Here is a 17,510-nt window from a genome sequence, read left to right as displayed (position 1 = left end):
TATTTCATTCTTTTGTATATGTTGTGGTGTTGATGGGCTTGAACTGATTACAAAATGTTGATGCAAAATGCCAGAATGACATTTAAACTTTGTCTCTTGTAATTATGAAACCATTGGTTAGGCATAGTTCAATTTTACTATTATTCTGTTGTATATCATGGGTTTTACCTGCTTTTAATTATGACCTGTACTTACTTTTATATCAATATAACAAAATCCTCATGGTCATAGGTAGAAAAGCCATTCCATTTTTGGGTAATCATTGATTAGTGCCAATAAATGGTTTTGATAGAAGTGTGGCTGATAGCATTTTTAATCATCCAAGTAACTGCCAAACTTTGAAAATGGTTGTGTATGTAAGACTACCGACTACTAGCATTGTGAGAGATACTAAATAATGTCAGTTGTGGGCCCTTGGGACATGTTCCAGTATTGCACTGCATTAAGTCTGGGTAACTGCTCGACAATAATTTAATCAGTGAGCATTTCATTGAACATTGTGAGCATTCATCAGTCTTTGCTCACATCACTCTCGTTTGCGGTGAGAGGAAGGAGTGCATTCATGTAACTTGAATGGATCACTTCATTGTTCTTATCTTTCAAAATATCACACCCTATTTTAATTTATTGTCTTGCCTTCGTGATTCCTCCAATCCACATTTCCCAGTTGTCTCTTCTCTCAAATCATCATCTATCCCAATGATAGTGGCAATTTTCAGCAGGCATTCCAGGTGGTGTTTGGCACCTCCAGGGTTCTCTTAAGATTTTAATTAAGATCTATTCTTACTCATCAACAAACAGAAGGGTCATGGCAGATCAGTGGCATTTTGGTCTGGGCATTTGTTTACTGGATGTAAGCAGCACTACTCTCAGCTTGTTGACATCATCAGTTTATGCTTTTGCTCCAGGTCTTGTCTTACCTCGTGTGCATTTAAATATGACTTCAATGTGAGTCTGACAGGTCTGATCAAGAACATTATTTTACAAAACCCATTAGTCTCTTTAGTCCTAATAATATAACTTGTTCTAAATTAAAGCCTATTATAATAAATGAATCAGCGGAGCTTGTTGATGGGTAAGTAAATTAAAACCAAAGAACATCTCATGATATCAGTTTGGTCAAAACAATTTGTGTTAACATCTCCATATCACTCTTCATTATTTAAAATAAGCCAGGACCTAAGGACTATGTCATATTCTTTTAGTATTAAGGCTACAAAAACCTTGAAATTACATTTGTGCAGTTATGAATTTAATTTCTTTTTCTAGGGAAATGAGGCAGTATTCCAAGCATGTATAAATCAACTGACAGCAGAGCTTCAGAGAGCACTACATGAAGTTTTGAGTGCATCCAACTGACTGCTGTCCCCAAGTAAATGTTCTTTAGTCACCGTATGTGCCCCTAGTGGGTCTCTATGTCAGCTTGACCCTTACGACAAAATCACCTCATATTTTTATGATCTAGAAGTCATTCGTGTCTCTCAACCAGTGGCTTTGGATTACAAAATATCTTCCCATTCTGTCTTGAGAGATAGGTGTGAATGTAATGGTTTCAAACTGAATGAATTTTTCTCCAAAAGATGCGAAGTAATAAATCAGGGGTCTTGTCTCAGAAGTGATTGGTGCCTTGTTAACATGAGTGAAGTATTGGAAGATCTTGTTGGCTGTAGTGGTTTTAATGTTACAAGGACAAATGTTAATTTAATTTCTTTATGCTTTAATGCAATTATATTTCCGTTGTGTGGGGAATCTGAAATCACTGGGCCACTGCTTGAACTCATGGGAGGTAATAGAGGACTGATGCAATTGATTTCTGTGGTGGATGGAATTTGACAACCCCTTTGTGTGCTGTGAATGGAACCATGTGACAGCTGTGCTTTAGATGGAAGTGTTGCAGTGCTTGTGTATAGCCCAAGTGCTATTCCTCTTCACAACAAATGTGGAATTGGATACTCAAAGCAATTTACATTTCTTTCCATTTCTTTAATGGAGTAGGATGTGTTTGTATCTCTTATTGACCCACACTGATAAGCTCTTTGTGGTTTTTTGCCTTATAAGGACTATTAACTCAATCTTTGGCTCTCTCACTTCTTTTTGACCTTGCTTCAATTGCCTTGTTTTATAAATAGTACATAGAATTTTGGATTCCTATTTTATGTAAACCATACTAAGAAGTGAGTAAAGAGACCATGCACCATGGGTAAAGACGTCATTTGAAGTTTGTGAGTTACTGGTGGACTAGTTGAAGCAACTTCACATGTTGAACCAAGCTTCACTTTCGTGGCAGCCTCTGCAGTTTTTAATGTTACTGCAAGTTCCTTGCTTGTTTGGAATGTTGATCCTACATGCCATTACTTTGTGTGTTTTGGCCTAAGAAACGTTGTTATGATACAAGGATTAATCATCACTCTTTGTAAGTGAAATAAGTCAAATATGCCATATAAAAGAATCATGACAGTTAAACTAAAGCTTAAGGAGTAACCCAACACTGTGTATAGTATATTTTTCCAAATGGACCGGCATTGTTTTATCTGGAAATAAAATTATTAAGGTGTACATCTGTCTGATGAAATATGATACGATTTTACGAATTTATTCCATAGTTCAATAATTGTTTGAAATGCATTATTATTTTGACAATATAAATTTATGGAAGTGAATATCATTCACCATACTTGACTGTGATAGTTGTCTTTTATTTTTTGTTCTTTTTAGCAATCTGTACAGTTAACATAATCTTTTAAACTTTTAATGGCGTTTGATGAATTAATTTTGCCTCTACAGTAATTAGTTCGATGTAAAATTCCGTTCAAGGGACTTCTTATTAATGTACTGTCATCTAGTAAACCAATAAATTACTTAGAATTGTTTCTAACATTCAAGGTCCTGCAAAATTATTTTTTATTACAAATAAACCTATCCTATTTATTGTTGTTAACAAAGTATACTAAGGTACTCACGGGAACAATTTGAGTTTTAGTGTTAGCGATCAATTCCCTTCGTAGTAAACTTCCGTGCGAACAAGAAAGGTGAAAAATTGTACTTGTTGTCGTATCACCAATCGGGATTCCAAAGCTCTCTATGACTTCCACCGTCACAATTGTCACGTCACATGGCGTGACGATAGAATGCAGCTACCGCACCCTCGTCATCACGGGTGCACAGTACGAAAACAGTAGCACGCATGAAAGGGCCGCAGTGGGTGGAGAGGACTTGAACAAACAAATAGGCAAGAACTTGTATATTAGCAATGGAAACAAGCGAAATCATCCCGAAACATATGGAGAACGGAGGAACTACTGAGAAACTGCATAAAGAGAGCCGGAAAGGTACTGTAAGCTATTTCTAAATATTGTAATTAATTAGTCGGTAACTTTATTGAAAAATCAAGTACTTAAGAGGTCCGTTCACGATGTTGGGAGATATGTATGCGGCCAATTAATCTCTACTCGACCGAGTCAGTGAATGGAGTTGTTCAAGTTGAAATATTAGGAATAAATAATTGTGATTGCATATTTCGCCGAGGTTATTTTCGCAATTGCTTATTGCATTTAAGGATGCACGCAATAATTGTAATGTGTAATGTAAAATTTCTCTAAACTTGTTGCGCTTCAACTGGAAAATGTGGTCCCCTCTGGAATTTGAAGTGAGAACTAGTTCGTCTACGTCACTGACAAACTGCTTGTGCTGTCTGCTGGTAGTAATTTGGTTGCCATAGGAAAATGTTTTGTGAATTATTAATTATAAATGGCCGTATTTCCTCGAGTAGTTGCGGTTGTTTGTACAGTTATAAGTAAATGGTGTTCCCATGGGGACTATTATAAATTGGTAGGTGACTTTTTAATTTGTATTTCGATATTAGCAAGAAGTGGGATTAGTTTTACAAAATCATTCACTATGTGATTAGGCTAAACTATTACATCATGTGAATATGAAAAGTATATTAAGCTGTAGTGTAGACGTATTATATGTCTATGGCGGTTCGTATCAAGAAGTAATCAGCAGAGTTGTAATTTATGATTTCAGGGGCTTCATTTCACAAAAGTACATGGACGAAAGATCGAAAGCCTCCGACAATGTCAAGAAAGCGTCCCTATGATGAGATTTGCAGGAACTCCACTACTCAGGATTCCATGCCTCACCTAAAAATGGTAATGATACTTTTAAATCGTTTATTTTCTAAAACTTTGTTGGTAGTTGAAACCGAAGTAGATATGCCTTTCAAAGTTAGTTGCGGAAGAACTCTAATTCTGTCTTGATGCGCTATTATGCTTCTTAAATCTTGCTTAAATTAGTATTTCATGTATGCGCGATTAATTTACAGGAATAATAACATCTTTAAGTGTTCATTACGCTTGAAGAAACATTTGGCGCCTGAAATTTGTACCGGTGTCATAAAAGTTATCGTGGAATTTGAAGTATAACCCCAATTTGTGTACATATTTCCCATATTGCTTTAACAGTCTCTCGGACAGATTTCGAGCACTTGAGTTAAGTAATTTCTGCTAATGGTTCTATTTGTGTTTAGTCGAGAAAAAGGAGTAGGTTAACATTCATTTGGGGGTGCTCCTGGATGTTCATCGTATGTTACAATTCAGATGATCTAAGAGCATCACCACTAAGATATCGTGGAATTTTTCAAGCCTTTGTTTGCAATGGATAGCTTTTGTTAATGATAGAGGTAATTTTGAGGTCCAGACTCTAGTCTGGACTATACCCAGAGTTATTATAGTGGCTGAGTGGGAGCCCATGGATAAAGATGTTTGTATTATATTTACATATTTCAACTGCATTGTATTTCCAGGGTATTTATTTAGTACAATCAATTTCCTTACCGGTTTTTATTCAGATGTGGTAGGATTTCATTATGGCATGGATCCTAACTTCCTTTTTTTCGTTTTCAAATTTGCGTGTGTTTTCACCTTGCATGTTAGTTTCTACTCACATTATAGCTGTTAATTCTAAAAGTTTTATGTTCAACTTGTTATAATGCGCGAGTTGAGGTGTGCATGGTGTAGTTGTTGCCAAATTCAAATTTCGATTTTTTAAATGGTTTTATCTCTGAATGCTATTTTAACCCATTTTCATTTCAATTTTTGTTGCTAAGAAATTTTACCATCAATGTGAGTGAAATTTCATTCTAATTGTCAGTCCATATGCTGTTACCACAGGAAGAGGCAATGAAAGGGAGTTATGATATTTTACATTACTTTTGAGAATGTATGCACAAGAATTGCTCAAACACCAAAAACCGATCATGTACATTTTATATACGTCCAAGAGGTCATATATTTTGTGAGAATGTGAGTTTTTTTTGTTTTTGAGAAATTCATTTCTGAGTTGTTGTAATATTGAAGTCAATTAAGTATCGAGGTATAGTAAAAGGAAACATTTTCATTGAAAGTTTACCTGTTATCCATTTTCACCGAGTATATACTTAAAATGACATTTTTTCAAGTATAATGACCTATACATTTATTATTTCTATTTATTGATTTTAATTACACAAACTACTCGTCTAGTAATACAAAATGAACTTATTCTTTTTTGTATTTTAGGTGTATCACTTGCTGTAGTTTTATTAGTTATACCTTCATATTGATGTTTTTTTTAAATGGATTTGTTTTTTAATTAACCTGAATGAGATTTTTGAGAACTACATTTGTTGATATCCATTATTTCTCGTATTATACCTTGACTTGAAAGTAGGGAGATTTTCAATTCAGTGATTTTATTGCAGATGTAAAGTATATAATCAATTATTTTGTCGTTCGATTTATTTTAATAAATAGGTTGTTTAAAACCGTCGGCGGTGAAATTTTTATCGTAACCAATGATAAGGCTGAATTAGTTGGGCCAGCCTATTTCAATTTTTCAGTCTAGCTATTTCAATTTTTGTTGAATCATAGAATGATATACCAGAAGACACTTGAAAGCTGAATTAGGCTTATAGACCCCAAGATAAGGTGAAGAAAGGTCTCTGAAAAGTATTCTTAACCTTATAATTCCTCTGCATACTTAGAGCAGTTGCACATCATCTTAATGTTAAAAATGACTCGTAGAAAGATGTGTTTTAACGGAGTTGTTACTGCCCTGAGACTTGATTTTTAATTCCTACATTTCATTTCATAAAGTGATGAACCACCACTCATGTAGAGTGAGGCAGCAATTAATGACCACGGTCATCTTTTTCTGCGATTTAAATATTTATAATTCAATAATCTTTTTGTTTGTGTACTAATTCCGTTTCAATAGATATTTAGGCACAATGCTTCCAAGTGCATATTTTCTGCCTTAGGTTCCCATGTTGATGATGTGCCTAATTAATTTGACTTTTGAAAGATTAGCGTTTGTATTTGTATTTCTCCTGTCACAAATTTGACCCTTGGGAGAAGGTCCATGGACCTGACTAGCCGTTCAGCGCCAAGATTTCTTTGATGCCACAGACATAATATGCCATATTCATAAGAGAAACAGCCGTTGTCGTTCGCTTACCCCCTGTGTATTTTTGTTATTTCAATGCATTGTCAGCGTTTAATTTACGTGTTAAAAAGATAATAACTGTCAAGTATTTCCTGTACCCTTGGACACATCAGGTGATGGCAGTTAAGATCTTAGAATTTGATACGGCGTGTTACAAGAGAGAATATTGCCGTGGCGACATTAAAGTCGACGTGCAGATAACTCGCATCATTTCTGATATATATTCATATAATCTCTCACATTTCGAAAGTATCTCTTTTCTCCATGCATCGCACTGAAGTAGTGTGATAAAGGATGGATTGTCTCTTATGTAAATGATTTACATGTAGAATCTGAGTCGTAAGTAGTTATCTCGGCAGCGCTTTGACAAATATCATACCTTTGACGTCTTATCAAGTTATTATTGATGTTGAATTGAGAGCATAGGCTCATGTGTTAACCCTAGATATTAAAATTTTTCGACAGCCCCTCACCCATGCAGATATTTAATTCTTTTGCCTCTTGTGTTTTTGTTGTTGATCTTTAATGCAAAACAGTTTTTGCATTGTGCTATGACACAACAGCTAAATTATACCACCTTAAAGCAGAAATTACGTCGGATTTTTTTTTTAATCTCTTCCAAGTGGCGGAAAGAAAGCAACTAATTAAAACCAGGAATTAGTCGACAATTTTCTTCTAGGTAGGGTAGTAATAATGTGTAATGTCCGAGAATGAATCATTCTACAATAACAACATTGTATGGATTGAGATACAGACACAGTTAATACAAATAAAAAAGAAGTTATGTGCGTATAACCCGCCTACGGAAGGTTTATTATACACGATGCATATAGTTTAATTTGCCTGATTTTTTAAATAACATTTTCCATTGGTTTATTTTATCACGTTAACGTATAATTATCTGTCGCTGCGGCAGTGAAAAAGGTAGATACTTCGATTTGGAACGTAGTGTCGGCATACTCTTCGAGGAAGGAGCATGAGTGTAGGTCAGGAGAGGAGGAATTCAAGACTAGGGTATCGAGAAAATAACCCTAGGGAATAGGCAAGCAGTTAGTTGTTGCAGTGTTACATAGTATTATATATTGATATGGCGAGCGTAGTTTGCCAGGAGAGTGAGTCCGCTGCGGGTGGTAGTTTTGGTCAATTGCAGTGATCTGGAAATGTGGGTGGCTTACTCCATATCGAGTAAAAATGAAAATTCCTGGGGGATATTGACGTTAAACATGCAACTTTTTTATGTATTCAGGTTGCAGGTTGAATTCCTTTTAGCGTTTTTTCTTCGTTCTAATTCGCTTCTGGCGCGTCGATTTTTGCCACGTATCGAATACGTTGGTACATTTTGTTGACCGTTTCGCGCACGTCCTAATTACACTTACCTTATTCCTACGCCTTAACACTATTGCATTTCGCACTCTGTTAAAGTGGAATTTTTGATAATTTCCTTTTGGATGCATGATAAGACGGTGGGGGACGGTGTGATGCGGTATACATCTCTTAAACTACGCCAGTTTACATCAACGCAGACTTGAGTGAAGGAGAGAAAGATTTTGGGGACATTTTGAAGTCAGGGTTTGTAGAAGAATCGAGATTAAATATTGAGGGTAGTGATTGGAGGAAGAACTGTGCAAGAAAAATGAAGGTAGTGGAAACGCAAGGTTGTTGGAGAAACAGGAAATGCATTATACACGTAATGAAGAGGACTAGAGTACATGAGGAACTGAAGTTAAAAATGGGTTCGGCCCCGGGTCATTTATGTCGGCTGGAACTGCTTCAGATGTCCATAGTGCTGTCTTATATTGTTCGAGACATGCAAAATCTACTTCTTATCCTCAGAATGCCTACAACCCAAAACCTATTTCGCGGTTTAGAACCACTGGGTTCTGAAAACAAATATTCTTTGGCGCCGTCTGAGCATTTACAAAAAACCCTTTACCTGATGTTTCTGGTCCTTATTCCGCATACATTTTCAGTTTTCTCGCCCATTCCTCTTCTCTTTCCGAATCAATTTGTATCCATTCCTCTTGTTGCATCTCATTACTCGTCCGATAATACTCCACCAAAGTATCCCCAAGTCGTGCCCCTCATTTTTATCTTTTTAGCATTTTGATAGGCGAGGGAATGCTGAAGCCTTTATGTCTCATGTTAATTTTTTAATTTTGCATCAGTCCGAAAACAGCACTTCAACCTTTACATCGGACTTTGGACATTGAGGTAACAATTTTACAATAACATATACCCAAGCCCTAGGTGGAGGAAGAGATATCTAGGCGGGAATCGAACCCGCGACCTCTGAGTTCGCTGACGAGGACGTTACCCCGCCGCCACTGGGGCCGGCGCTATGGAGGAAAAAACGTTCGGAGAACGATGTTGAGGTAGGAAAAGGAAAGCCATGCTGGGCGGGATGAAGGGAGGTAAAACATTCGTGGAATTGAAGTAGGCTTTCATTATTTTTAATACACGAAACTAAACAATTTGGAAGCAGGGTTTAACATAGTCCGGGGTGTCAGGTCGTGTATTGTTAGATGAAGCCAGGAAACGTAACGATATTAAGTATGTATTCATCCAAAACTTGTTTTAAAGGGTAGAATACCAATTAATGACTCTTCTTAATGCCGAGCCTTCATCAAACACGGCCAAGAACCTTAACCATCCATGTACCCATGTAGTTCTTCTCTGATGTGTGCTTCCAACGTTCTAGAAGTAAATGTTGCGGAAAATTTTCCTTTCCCCATTTCTCCTCACTCCCCCTTCTCCTCCATCCCTTTCACCCTTATTATTCTCATGTTGAACTCTGTTTTTCCCATCTATTTAATTTGAAAATGGCCATCAACATCACCATACTATTTATATTCGTCATCAGTTCCGTAATTAACAAACTTTCCTGTATAGTACCGATACACTATATTTTATTTTCGTATGACAGGAAATGGATGGTTTCACAGTAGATTAGGTTGTAGTATGTAAGGAGCTGGTGAATGTAGGTGTTCGCGGTCGTACGAAAATTAGGATTAAAACCACTCCAGGTTCTCGTGATAATTCGAGCGTCTACTTTACCGGTAATGCGTACCGGGCTATCGATTCGAAAAACTGAACCTCGTTCTCTTCCTTGGGGACGTGTTGAGTTCGTTGGAGAATTAACTTCAAATCGGAAATACTTGTAATCTTTCGTATTATCATCAACTTAGGTTTGATAGCTGCCATTAGTCTCTGTATCCTTCAAAATTTAACATACACCTGGAATTTATCATGCCAGGTGCGTGTTATCTACATATTTATGGTTATATAAATATATTTATGTATGTATACCTGTGAACGTATGGTGGTGATATCGTATTGAAAAATGTAGTTGCAAAAAGTTAAGAAAATTAATTGACCTGGCGGTCCATGTACGCTGTTCGTTAACCTATTCCGGGAGTCATAATAATTCGTACCCTCCCCCCGTATCCGCATTCCAGCCTTCACACCAGCTATGTGTTTTTTTGTTACCTTAAATCATTTTCGCCCGTTTTTTCTGTGGGTTGAGCAGAACGGCATACACATCCCGTCAGCTATAAGCACCAGTAATGCCCGTTGTGGATTCTCCTGCGACTCCTCTCTCTCCGTCAGCTGCTGCGTTCATCGTACAGAATTGCGATCTTTCAGGATGTTCGCTTTCTATGCCTTAAATTGACCGTGGAAGTCATGCCCAATTACACCCGACCGCCCTCACACCATAGACGTAGAGCATTGCGGCATTGCTGTTAACCTGGTATTAGAGGAACGTTTGTTATTCCCAGCCACTCGTTTGTGATTATTTCACAATAACGAAATAAACCAGTGACCGTAGTTATCAACCTGAAGGTTGGTTTGATAGGTGAGGGTAGGGCTTACCTAACACCCAACGGCGTGTGAAATTCACACATCTGGGTAGGGGGGCCATTCCTTTCCCTACACCACCCGTGGTTTCCCAGGATGGTCTAATACCCAAAAAAATCACAAAACTTGGGTGAAGCTGAGGGTACCCAAATTTGGCCCCGGGTTCGATTCCCGCGGCCTAGTTTAAGTATGTATAATTGAATACATACTTAAATTCAAAATACTACAACTGCATACAATATAATTGCGTGCACGCCTATCCAGGTTAGTTCTACGTTCATCCTGCCTTGGTTTTTATTTGTGGTCATTCTGTGTAATGCTCCTGTGCTTTTGAAATTTTTTCACGGCCCCTTATGTAGCGTGGTGCAGTACTATCGCGTCAGTTCCCCAAGGAGTTACGAACTAAACCCCCTTGCCTTGCAGTGTCTAGCATCGCGTATTTTCACTTTGTACTGCTTTAAATTTAATGAATGTATACCAAAGGTCAAAGATAGCTTAGATAGAGATAAGTTTAGCTTAATGCTGTGATAACGAATTTTTTGCAATTATTAATCCCAAAATATATCCGTGCCATCCTTTTTTTCGATGAAGAAGAAAAAAATTGTTGAAGCCAAGAAATGTTTGCCTATGGCAAAGATGGAGGAGAGATGAACATTAAGATAACCGTCTGGGGTTTAGTGAGTTACCCCCGGATAATACGCACCGCTACCAATCTGCAAAATCACAATTTTATTGGAGTGAGTGGAAAAGATCAATTGCCCTAGTTATATACACTATCGTGCTGATTAATGAAAGTGAACTATTTTTAAAATGTTCATTCTATTTGGTTATTTTTCACATGCTCATTGATGAGGTTTAAACGTACATTTTTTACCTCCATTAGCTACTCCAAATCCTACTACTCGAAGTCTGCCAATTTCTATCTCGCACTTTATAATGGAAAGTTCACGTTTGTTACCCTAGAGGATGGATTAATCTGGTGTTTATTGGAATTCGAACCAAGAGTGCTCTAAATACTGTTTTCTCCTCGTGAAGATGAATATTGCTAGTTTTATTGTGTCTTTGTTATTCAGTTATGTTTTCATTACGGAATAGTTCATTTCAAGAAAGGTGATTTAAATGCGTGTAGCGACCTGAGAGTGTCGAGATATCAGGAAATGGCAGTGGTTTTTACATTGGCAGGAATGGCCAGGGATATAGAAAATAGTATGATCTGATTGAAGAAAATATAATTTTAGAAAATAATTTCATGCATATAGAGTAGTAAGTAAGTAGTCGTTTCATTTGTATGAATGTTGCCGAAGTACTTTTTTCTCCTTTTGATCGTTGTGTGCGCCTTCCTTCTGAGGGGTTTTCACATCGTAATTATTTGCTAGCAGTACAGTTGAAAATGTACGATGGATGCGATCGTTTATTCCTTCCGAAAAATTCGAGAATTTGCCGTTTTTAAGGAGAACGAGAAATGGCGCGCGGCCTAGGTCGTATGTACTGCGTTTTTATTTCCAAGCGATGTGCTTAGTGGGTACAGTACAGTAGCTTAGTGAAGCTGCAGCCAATCGCATCCGTTTTGTGCGATTGTCTCCGAGACCGAGGAAGGAATAAAAATTCCATGACCAGTCGAGATGGGATACCCAAGAGATTTTATAAGCTTCTCTCTACCGTCGGGTTCTTTGTCCTGGAAGTGCATTTCAATGCCGCGGAAGGAATCCTTGGAAGAGTAACATTGCAAGAGTAGACAATCCAAGTTTCCTAATTTTACCGCTAAGCTCGTCACCAAATATCTTTCATTCACTTAGCTGTGGCAATCATTTTTTTTGCTGAGAAGGCTTGCAAACGTGGGATTATTCAGTATTTATAACTTTGGGTCAAGCAGAACACCCTCACTTTTTTGCTCGAAAAACGACGCGGGAAAGTGGAATTCTGCCTGTGTTTCGATGAACAAGTGATGCGGGATTTGAATGAACACTTCTTAAGGCACACAGTGAAGAAAGGTGTTAGTTTAGCAGGTGAAATCGTTGCAGTGATGTTCCTGCTTTAAGCTGTTTCCTAATCATCATTTGATGGACAGTAAATCCGAGACTTTTTCACGCTCATTTCTGTCTCCTCAAAATGTTTCGTCCACATTAAATGCCTGAATTCCATTAACGAAAAAAATGTAAACGGTCGTGTGTTGTTTGAGTGTTAGTGCTGTTGTATTGTTCGTAATCCAAATATAGAAATATCATGCAGAAGTGCTCGTCGCTACTGAAGATTTTTCCAAAGTAATCACTACTTAGTTGTTTTCATCTGTGTCTACCTATGAGCAAATCTTCACTGTTAGCATAATTTTCCCTTTTTCTCTAAATAAAAAGCTGCTTCCCAAACATCACTCCCGCCCTATATTTTATACATTTAAACGCAGAACTGTTACATTCACGTCTTGATCTAACAGTCAAGGTGATCTTGTAAGATTGACGACGTTTGCTCAGGATATTTGAGAACGTTCAGGGAAAGGAGGACTACGAGTAATTTTGCTATTTCCCAATCACTAATTATTTTCATTGATCCTTCACTTCGAAGATCGGATGGACTTCAACCGTCCGTTATTCCCTTACCAAGGGGTTGTTTTCTCAATGCGTGGCTCATTCGTCTCACCTACATATATTTGTTTGGTCTACGTATTTACCTCTACGTGTTTGTCTTACGCGTCGGAAAGATCTTTGCCCTTACGCGTCGTTTGGGTCACTAACCACTATACTTTCCCTTGTATCTTATACAAAGCATCCAATGTGCCTCTAGGTTTATTGTTCTACCTATCCTGTTCTCTGTTTATATCTTGCTCATTTTAATTTTTCTTCTTTTCTGTATTCCTCCCTGTGTAGTCTTTTCTTTGTCAGTTTTATCTGCTGCATCCGAATCGATCATTCGGTTTCGTAGGCAAATGTTCTTCTTGGGTTGACTTTTCCAATAGTCCGCAGGCCCGTTTCTTCAAAACAACTTGTCGATTAAAAATCCTCAGAAAAGTTTTCAATTTAATATAAGTTCCCAAACTAAACTTCAGTCTGAACTTGTAAATTGCACTTTGAATTACTTGTAGTCTTGAGAAACGAGCCTCAAGGTAAGTTATAGCCTCAGATGATAAACATCTGTGAACGAAAGAATGTCGATTTCTTCTTTAGACGCCTTATTTCCGTTGAAGCATATTCCATGGTCTCTTCGTTACCATTTCAAAGTATTTGTCGAATAGCCTTGGTGAAAGATTTCAATTTGCTTTGTATTTTTCTCCTTGTTTCAGTCATATTGTGGAGTCCTGATTATTTTCAAGGTAATTAAATTCGTCCATTGCCGTTGTAATTCAATGCGGTTCGTGAGCCGTGCATTCAATTGTTTAGTAAAGTTGATTTTCATGTAGGTCTAAAAATCATGTGAGGACATTTCTTGAGCTGATGGTAGTACACATTCTCTCCAAGGTGATAAGTTGCCTGCAGGAAAGAAGGCCATTGTTCGCGCACATCCTAATATGGAGGGTACTTAAAAGGATGGATGACTGTTCCAACCATTGGCATTCGATCTGGTTGAAGTCTCCGAACTGAATTGTGAAAAGACGCGAGCGATCCTGTTAATTTTTCTTTAGTAAAAGCCGTAGTTGGTATTTCCAAAGACTATAACAGCTTTTCGTCGATCAAGAATCCTTTAATTGTTCAGAAGTTATGTCAAAAATGCCCTGAAAAAAATTGCATTTGCGCCTGGCTCAACCGCTGTCCTGAGAGTCACGTGGCGCATTTCTGGTTAGGAATGTTTTCATTAGATTTTAGATAATTCCCTGGGATTTATTATAACGTAACACGTTTGAGAGAGGTGAAATTAATATTTTTCTTGGGTTTAACCATGATCGACATTGCTCCTATATCGCCACATCAAAGGATTTCCAACCCAGTGATCGTGATGGTGGTTGTTCCCGTCGCAGAGATATCGGTTGTTTCCCTATTTTTATCATGACCATAAACTTCGAATTCGTTTTTCCCCAAGAGTGCGGCGTAGCATTGGGAAAATAACTTGTTTCTTCCTCATGCAGATTCTTCCTGGAATATCGAACCCCAGAAATTTTTCGGGTCACTAGTCGCCCGCCTCAAGGTTAAGTTTATCACCGATTCGATCTTGACGAGTCGCAGTTTTCAAGCGTCATTATCCGCGATTAAGTTGTTGGTTTTCGTGTGTAGTTTAGTCTTCCACCTCTGTTCAAAGATGCACTGATAGCTTTACTCCATTTTATATTTTTCCAATACATTTGGGAGCCCGCTTTTTAAGTATTTTTTTAAGGCGCCTAACTAAGAAAACGACGTATGTATTGCTTACATTGTAAAGCCAAGTTATTCGCTTTTTACTATCTCAAACTTAGTGACGTGCTTTTTCGACTACGATTCCTTTCACATGTCGGCTTCAATTCGAACCACTCCGAATTTAATTGAAGTCTCTCTCAACGACGATTTATGGTCCCGTAAATACACGTATCAGGATCGCATGTACAGGCAGTATAAAGGCTCTGAATTTTATTTTTAACGCCTTATATACCGGAAATCATCATGCACTGATGTTTGGACTGTATACTGATGAAACAATACTGCAAATTTGATCGATGATGGAAAAGTTATGAGTAGTTTACGTAGTTTTGCTGATAGGGTTCTGCAGAATTATGATAGTCATATCAGTATCAAGAAAGGAGACGACAAGCGACGTTTTATCGTAATCTTGCTTATTTTTTCTGATAACACTGAAAACAGATGGCATAAATAGATTGAACGATTACATGCTTCTAGTTTACGAAATTAAACATTGACACGTGAGGTACTTGCGATGTGTAAATTTAGTCTGTATTCATCTTGCCTAATAGTTTTTCACGATAACTATTCTTTAAACCCATTCAATTTATAAGTCTTCTTAAAGTGATGTTATCAACATTAATCGCCAGCGCCACGCAATTTATTTTAGTGCTTCCAATGGATTTCAAATATCCATTATCAAAATATTCCCTCTTTAATATATTCACAATTGTGTCAGCAGGTGATGCAGATACTCTGAGATCCGTACGAAGTAATGCCGAAATAGTGTATTTGAATTTTCATGCGCTGAGCGCTCGTTTACAAAAGAATAGAATTTACGAATATGCCATAAGCTCCGCGGCATTCGCATTTTTTTAAATTTTACACACCCCTTATCCCTTTATTGCTGATGTTTCGCCCTGCTACCATAACAGTAAAAAAGATTTCATCCAAGTGTTTTTGGTTAAAAAATTGTATGCTCTCAGTACGAATGTTATGAGTTGATGAATGTAGTTAAGTGATCCTGATGATTTTACACGTACAATTATCGAGACAGTCGACCAATATCCAATTTTATTATATGATTTTGACGGCTAATTTAATTCATGAAAAAGGCAATTATATGGGATTCGTCGTCGTTAATAAGTGCGAGAAAGAAATCAATATCCAAGAAGTTGACACACTACTGATAAAATAACAAAAATATTGCTCTAAATATTTCATCTCTTCTAGTTAATGACAAAGGATTTTGAATACAGCTGAACCTTGTTTTGGTTTTAATCGCCGTTTGCGGTGATGATAGCCAGGCTGAGGATGAATTGAAAATGTCGAAATAAAATGAGAGCCCATTTTACACGAAAATACAAATATGCTTGTGTATGTGTTGTCAGGAAAGAGTTTCCATTTTTGGTATTGAAACTATTTCAAATGCAATACTTAATGCAGTAAGTGCGAAATCAGTAGACCTTTTTCAGTTCAAAATATTTCCAAAAGTCTCCTGCCAATTTTATGTCGATTAATAGGTTTGAAGATAATGCCAAGCCACTTCACTTCGTGGAATATTTCCATGTGCCTATAAAAAAAGGTCTTGTAAATTTTCTCCTAATGTTTTCCATTCCTTTAACAATGTGAGGGAAATTACTCAGTGGTTTTTCACAATTTTATTTACTCGCTCTTTGACGTGATTTCTTATATTTACCTTAAGTGGTCTTTATTATCCTAATTTTGTGTGCAAAGGAGGACCAGTCACCTATTTCACTTACTCTAAACTACCTTTGAAATATGTAAGATATCCTAACTGGTGTCCACTCTTTTTCTGCCTGTACGAACTACGAATGACAAACGATCTCATTTCGGGTGTTGCCAAGCGGATTTGCTCCAACGCTGGAAAATCAGCCGTATTCTTTTCCGGCGGAGCGAACGGGATGGTTTTTGAATACTGAAAGAGATTTAACCCCTGCGGAGTTTCCTTTATGCGCCTTTTTAACCCTGGTTTCCAGGGTTGAGTGTCTCTCGCAAAACACTGAGCTATCGACTTTCAAGACTCACAATCCCCCTCCCCTCAACACTCCTCATTCTCATTGGATTCTGATGTGAGCGCTATCAGTGAGATATTTTTCATCAGAGCCAGAATATGTGAATTTCTAGGGTTACCGGAGTGATGCTCGGAACCGAATTGACCCCCTTTATGCCTACGCCCGTGTTATCCCGTAGTCCCGTGTTAGGCGACTTCTTGGCAACCTTCGTATCGAGCGGGGCACACAGCGTTTACTTATGCAGGCTTGCGAGCTAGCGAAGACGGTAAGGGAAACTGGAAGCAGCCGTAAGCTTAACCTTACCCCGCGTCATCCTCAGCTTGTCAAGTTATCAAGAAATGCGTTGGGGCTTTCGGGATCTTTCCAGGAAATATCCAGGCGTAAGCTTGTAAGTTGCCGCCCTGAGGAGTTCTGTCCCAACTGCTAATAAAAAATAAAGAGATAATCGTTTATTGGTTTAAGTTTGAGATCGTGATTCACCGGTATCGTCTGGAAATCTGACTTTAATTTTCTAGCTGATAGGTGGGGTGATTTTTTATCGGCTTTTATCTACTTTGATTGGCAGCCTCAATTTAGCGTCGAGTTTAGTTTTGCTTGGTTTGAAAAATATTTAGCTGTTGTTCAGAATTCAATTGAGTTGATGCGAGGAATGAATTCATCAACCGCTAGCATTCGTGTCCGTGTTGTCTCCGCTGGTGGTCAACTACAGTAATTTTCTAGCTCGCGCCTCACTAGTTGAGAATGGCATGCACATGAGAAACAATTTCTGGTCATGCACGTTCATACATCCTTTTCATCCTGATGGGACGTTTTAAAGGCTGCTAGCTTCTAGATTTGG

General features: G+C 37.7%; 2 protein-coding genes across 5 annotated transcripts in view; both read left to right on the top strand.

Annotated features, from left to right (window-relative positions):
* Karybeta3 (karyopherin beta 3) overlaps window positions 1-2,885 on the top strand; it is a 31,042-nt gene extending 28,157 nt beyond the window's left edge. The window contains exon 22 of the mRNA XM_071583814.1: window positions 1,270-2,885. Coding sequence (XP_071439915.1) covers window positions 1,270-1,359 — 90 coding nt within the window. The 3' untranslated portion in view covers window positions 1,360-2,885. The remainder of the gene's footprint in view (window positions 1-1,269) is intronic.
* Window positions 2,886-3,118: 233 nt separating this feature from the next.
* The window catches only part of LOC139686773 (choline-phosphate cytidylyltransferase A-like), a 118,729-nt gene continuing 104,337 nt past the window's right edge, over window positions 3,119-17,510 (top strand). Inside the window, exons 1-2 of one of the 4 annotated variants that reach the window (XM_071583811.1) lie at window positions 3,119-3,329; window positions 4,027-4,151. In XM_071583811.1, coding sequence (XP_071439912.1) covers window positions 3,251-3,329; window positions 4,027-4,151 — 204 coding nt within the window. In that variant the 5' untranslated portion in view covers window positions 3,119-3,250. Of the gene's footprint in view, window positions 3,330-3,683; window positions 3,829-4,026; window positions 4,152-17,510 lie in introns of those variants that run through there. The other 3 variants (XM_071583810.1, XM_071583813.1, XM_071583812.1) reach the window with 3 other exon arrangements.

Source organism: Hetaerina americana, unplaced genomic scaffold, assembly GCF_022747635.1.
Source record: "Hetaerina americana unplaced genomic scaffold, ioHetAmer1.1.p SCAF_15, whole genome shotgun sequence".
In the NCBI taxonomy this organism is placed as follows: domain Eukaryota; kingdom Metazoa; phylum Arthropoda; class Insecta; order Odonata; family Calopterygidae; genus Hetaerina; species Hetaerina americana.
This window is presented reverse-complemented; position numbering and strand designations above follow the sequence as displayed.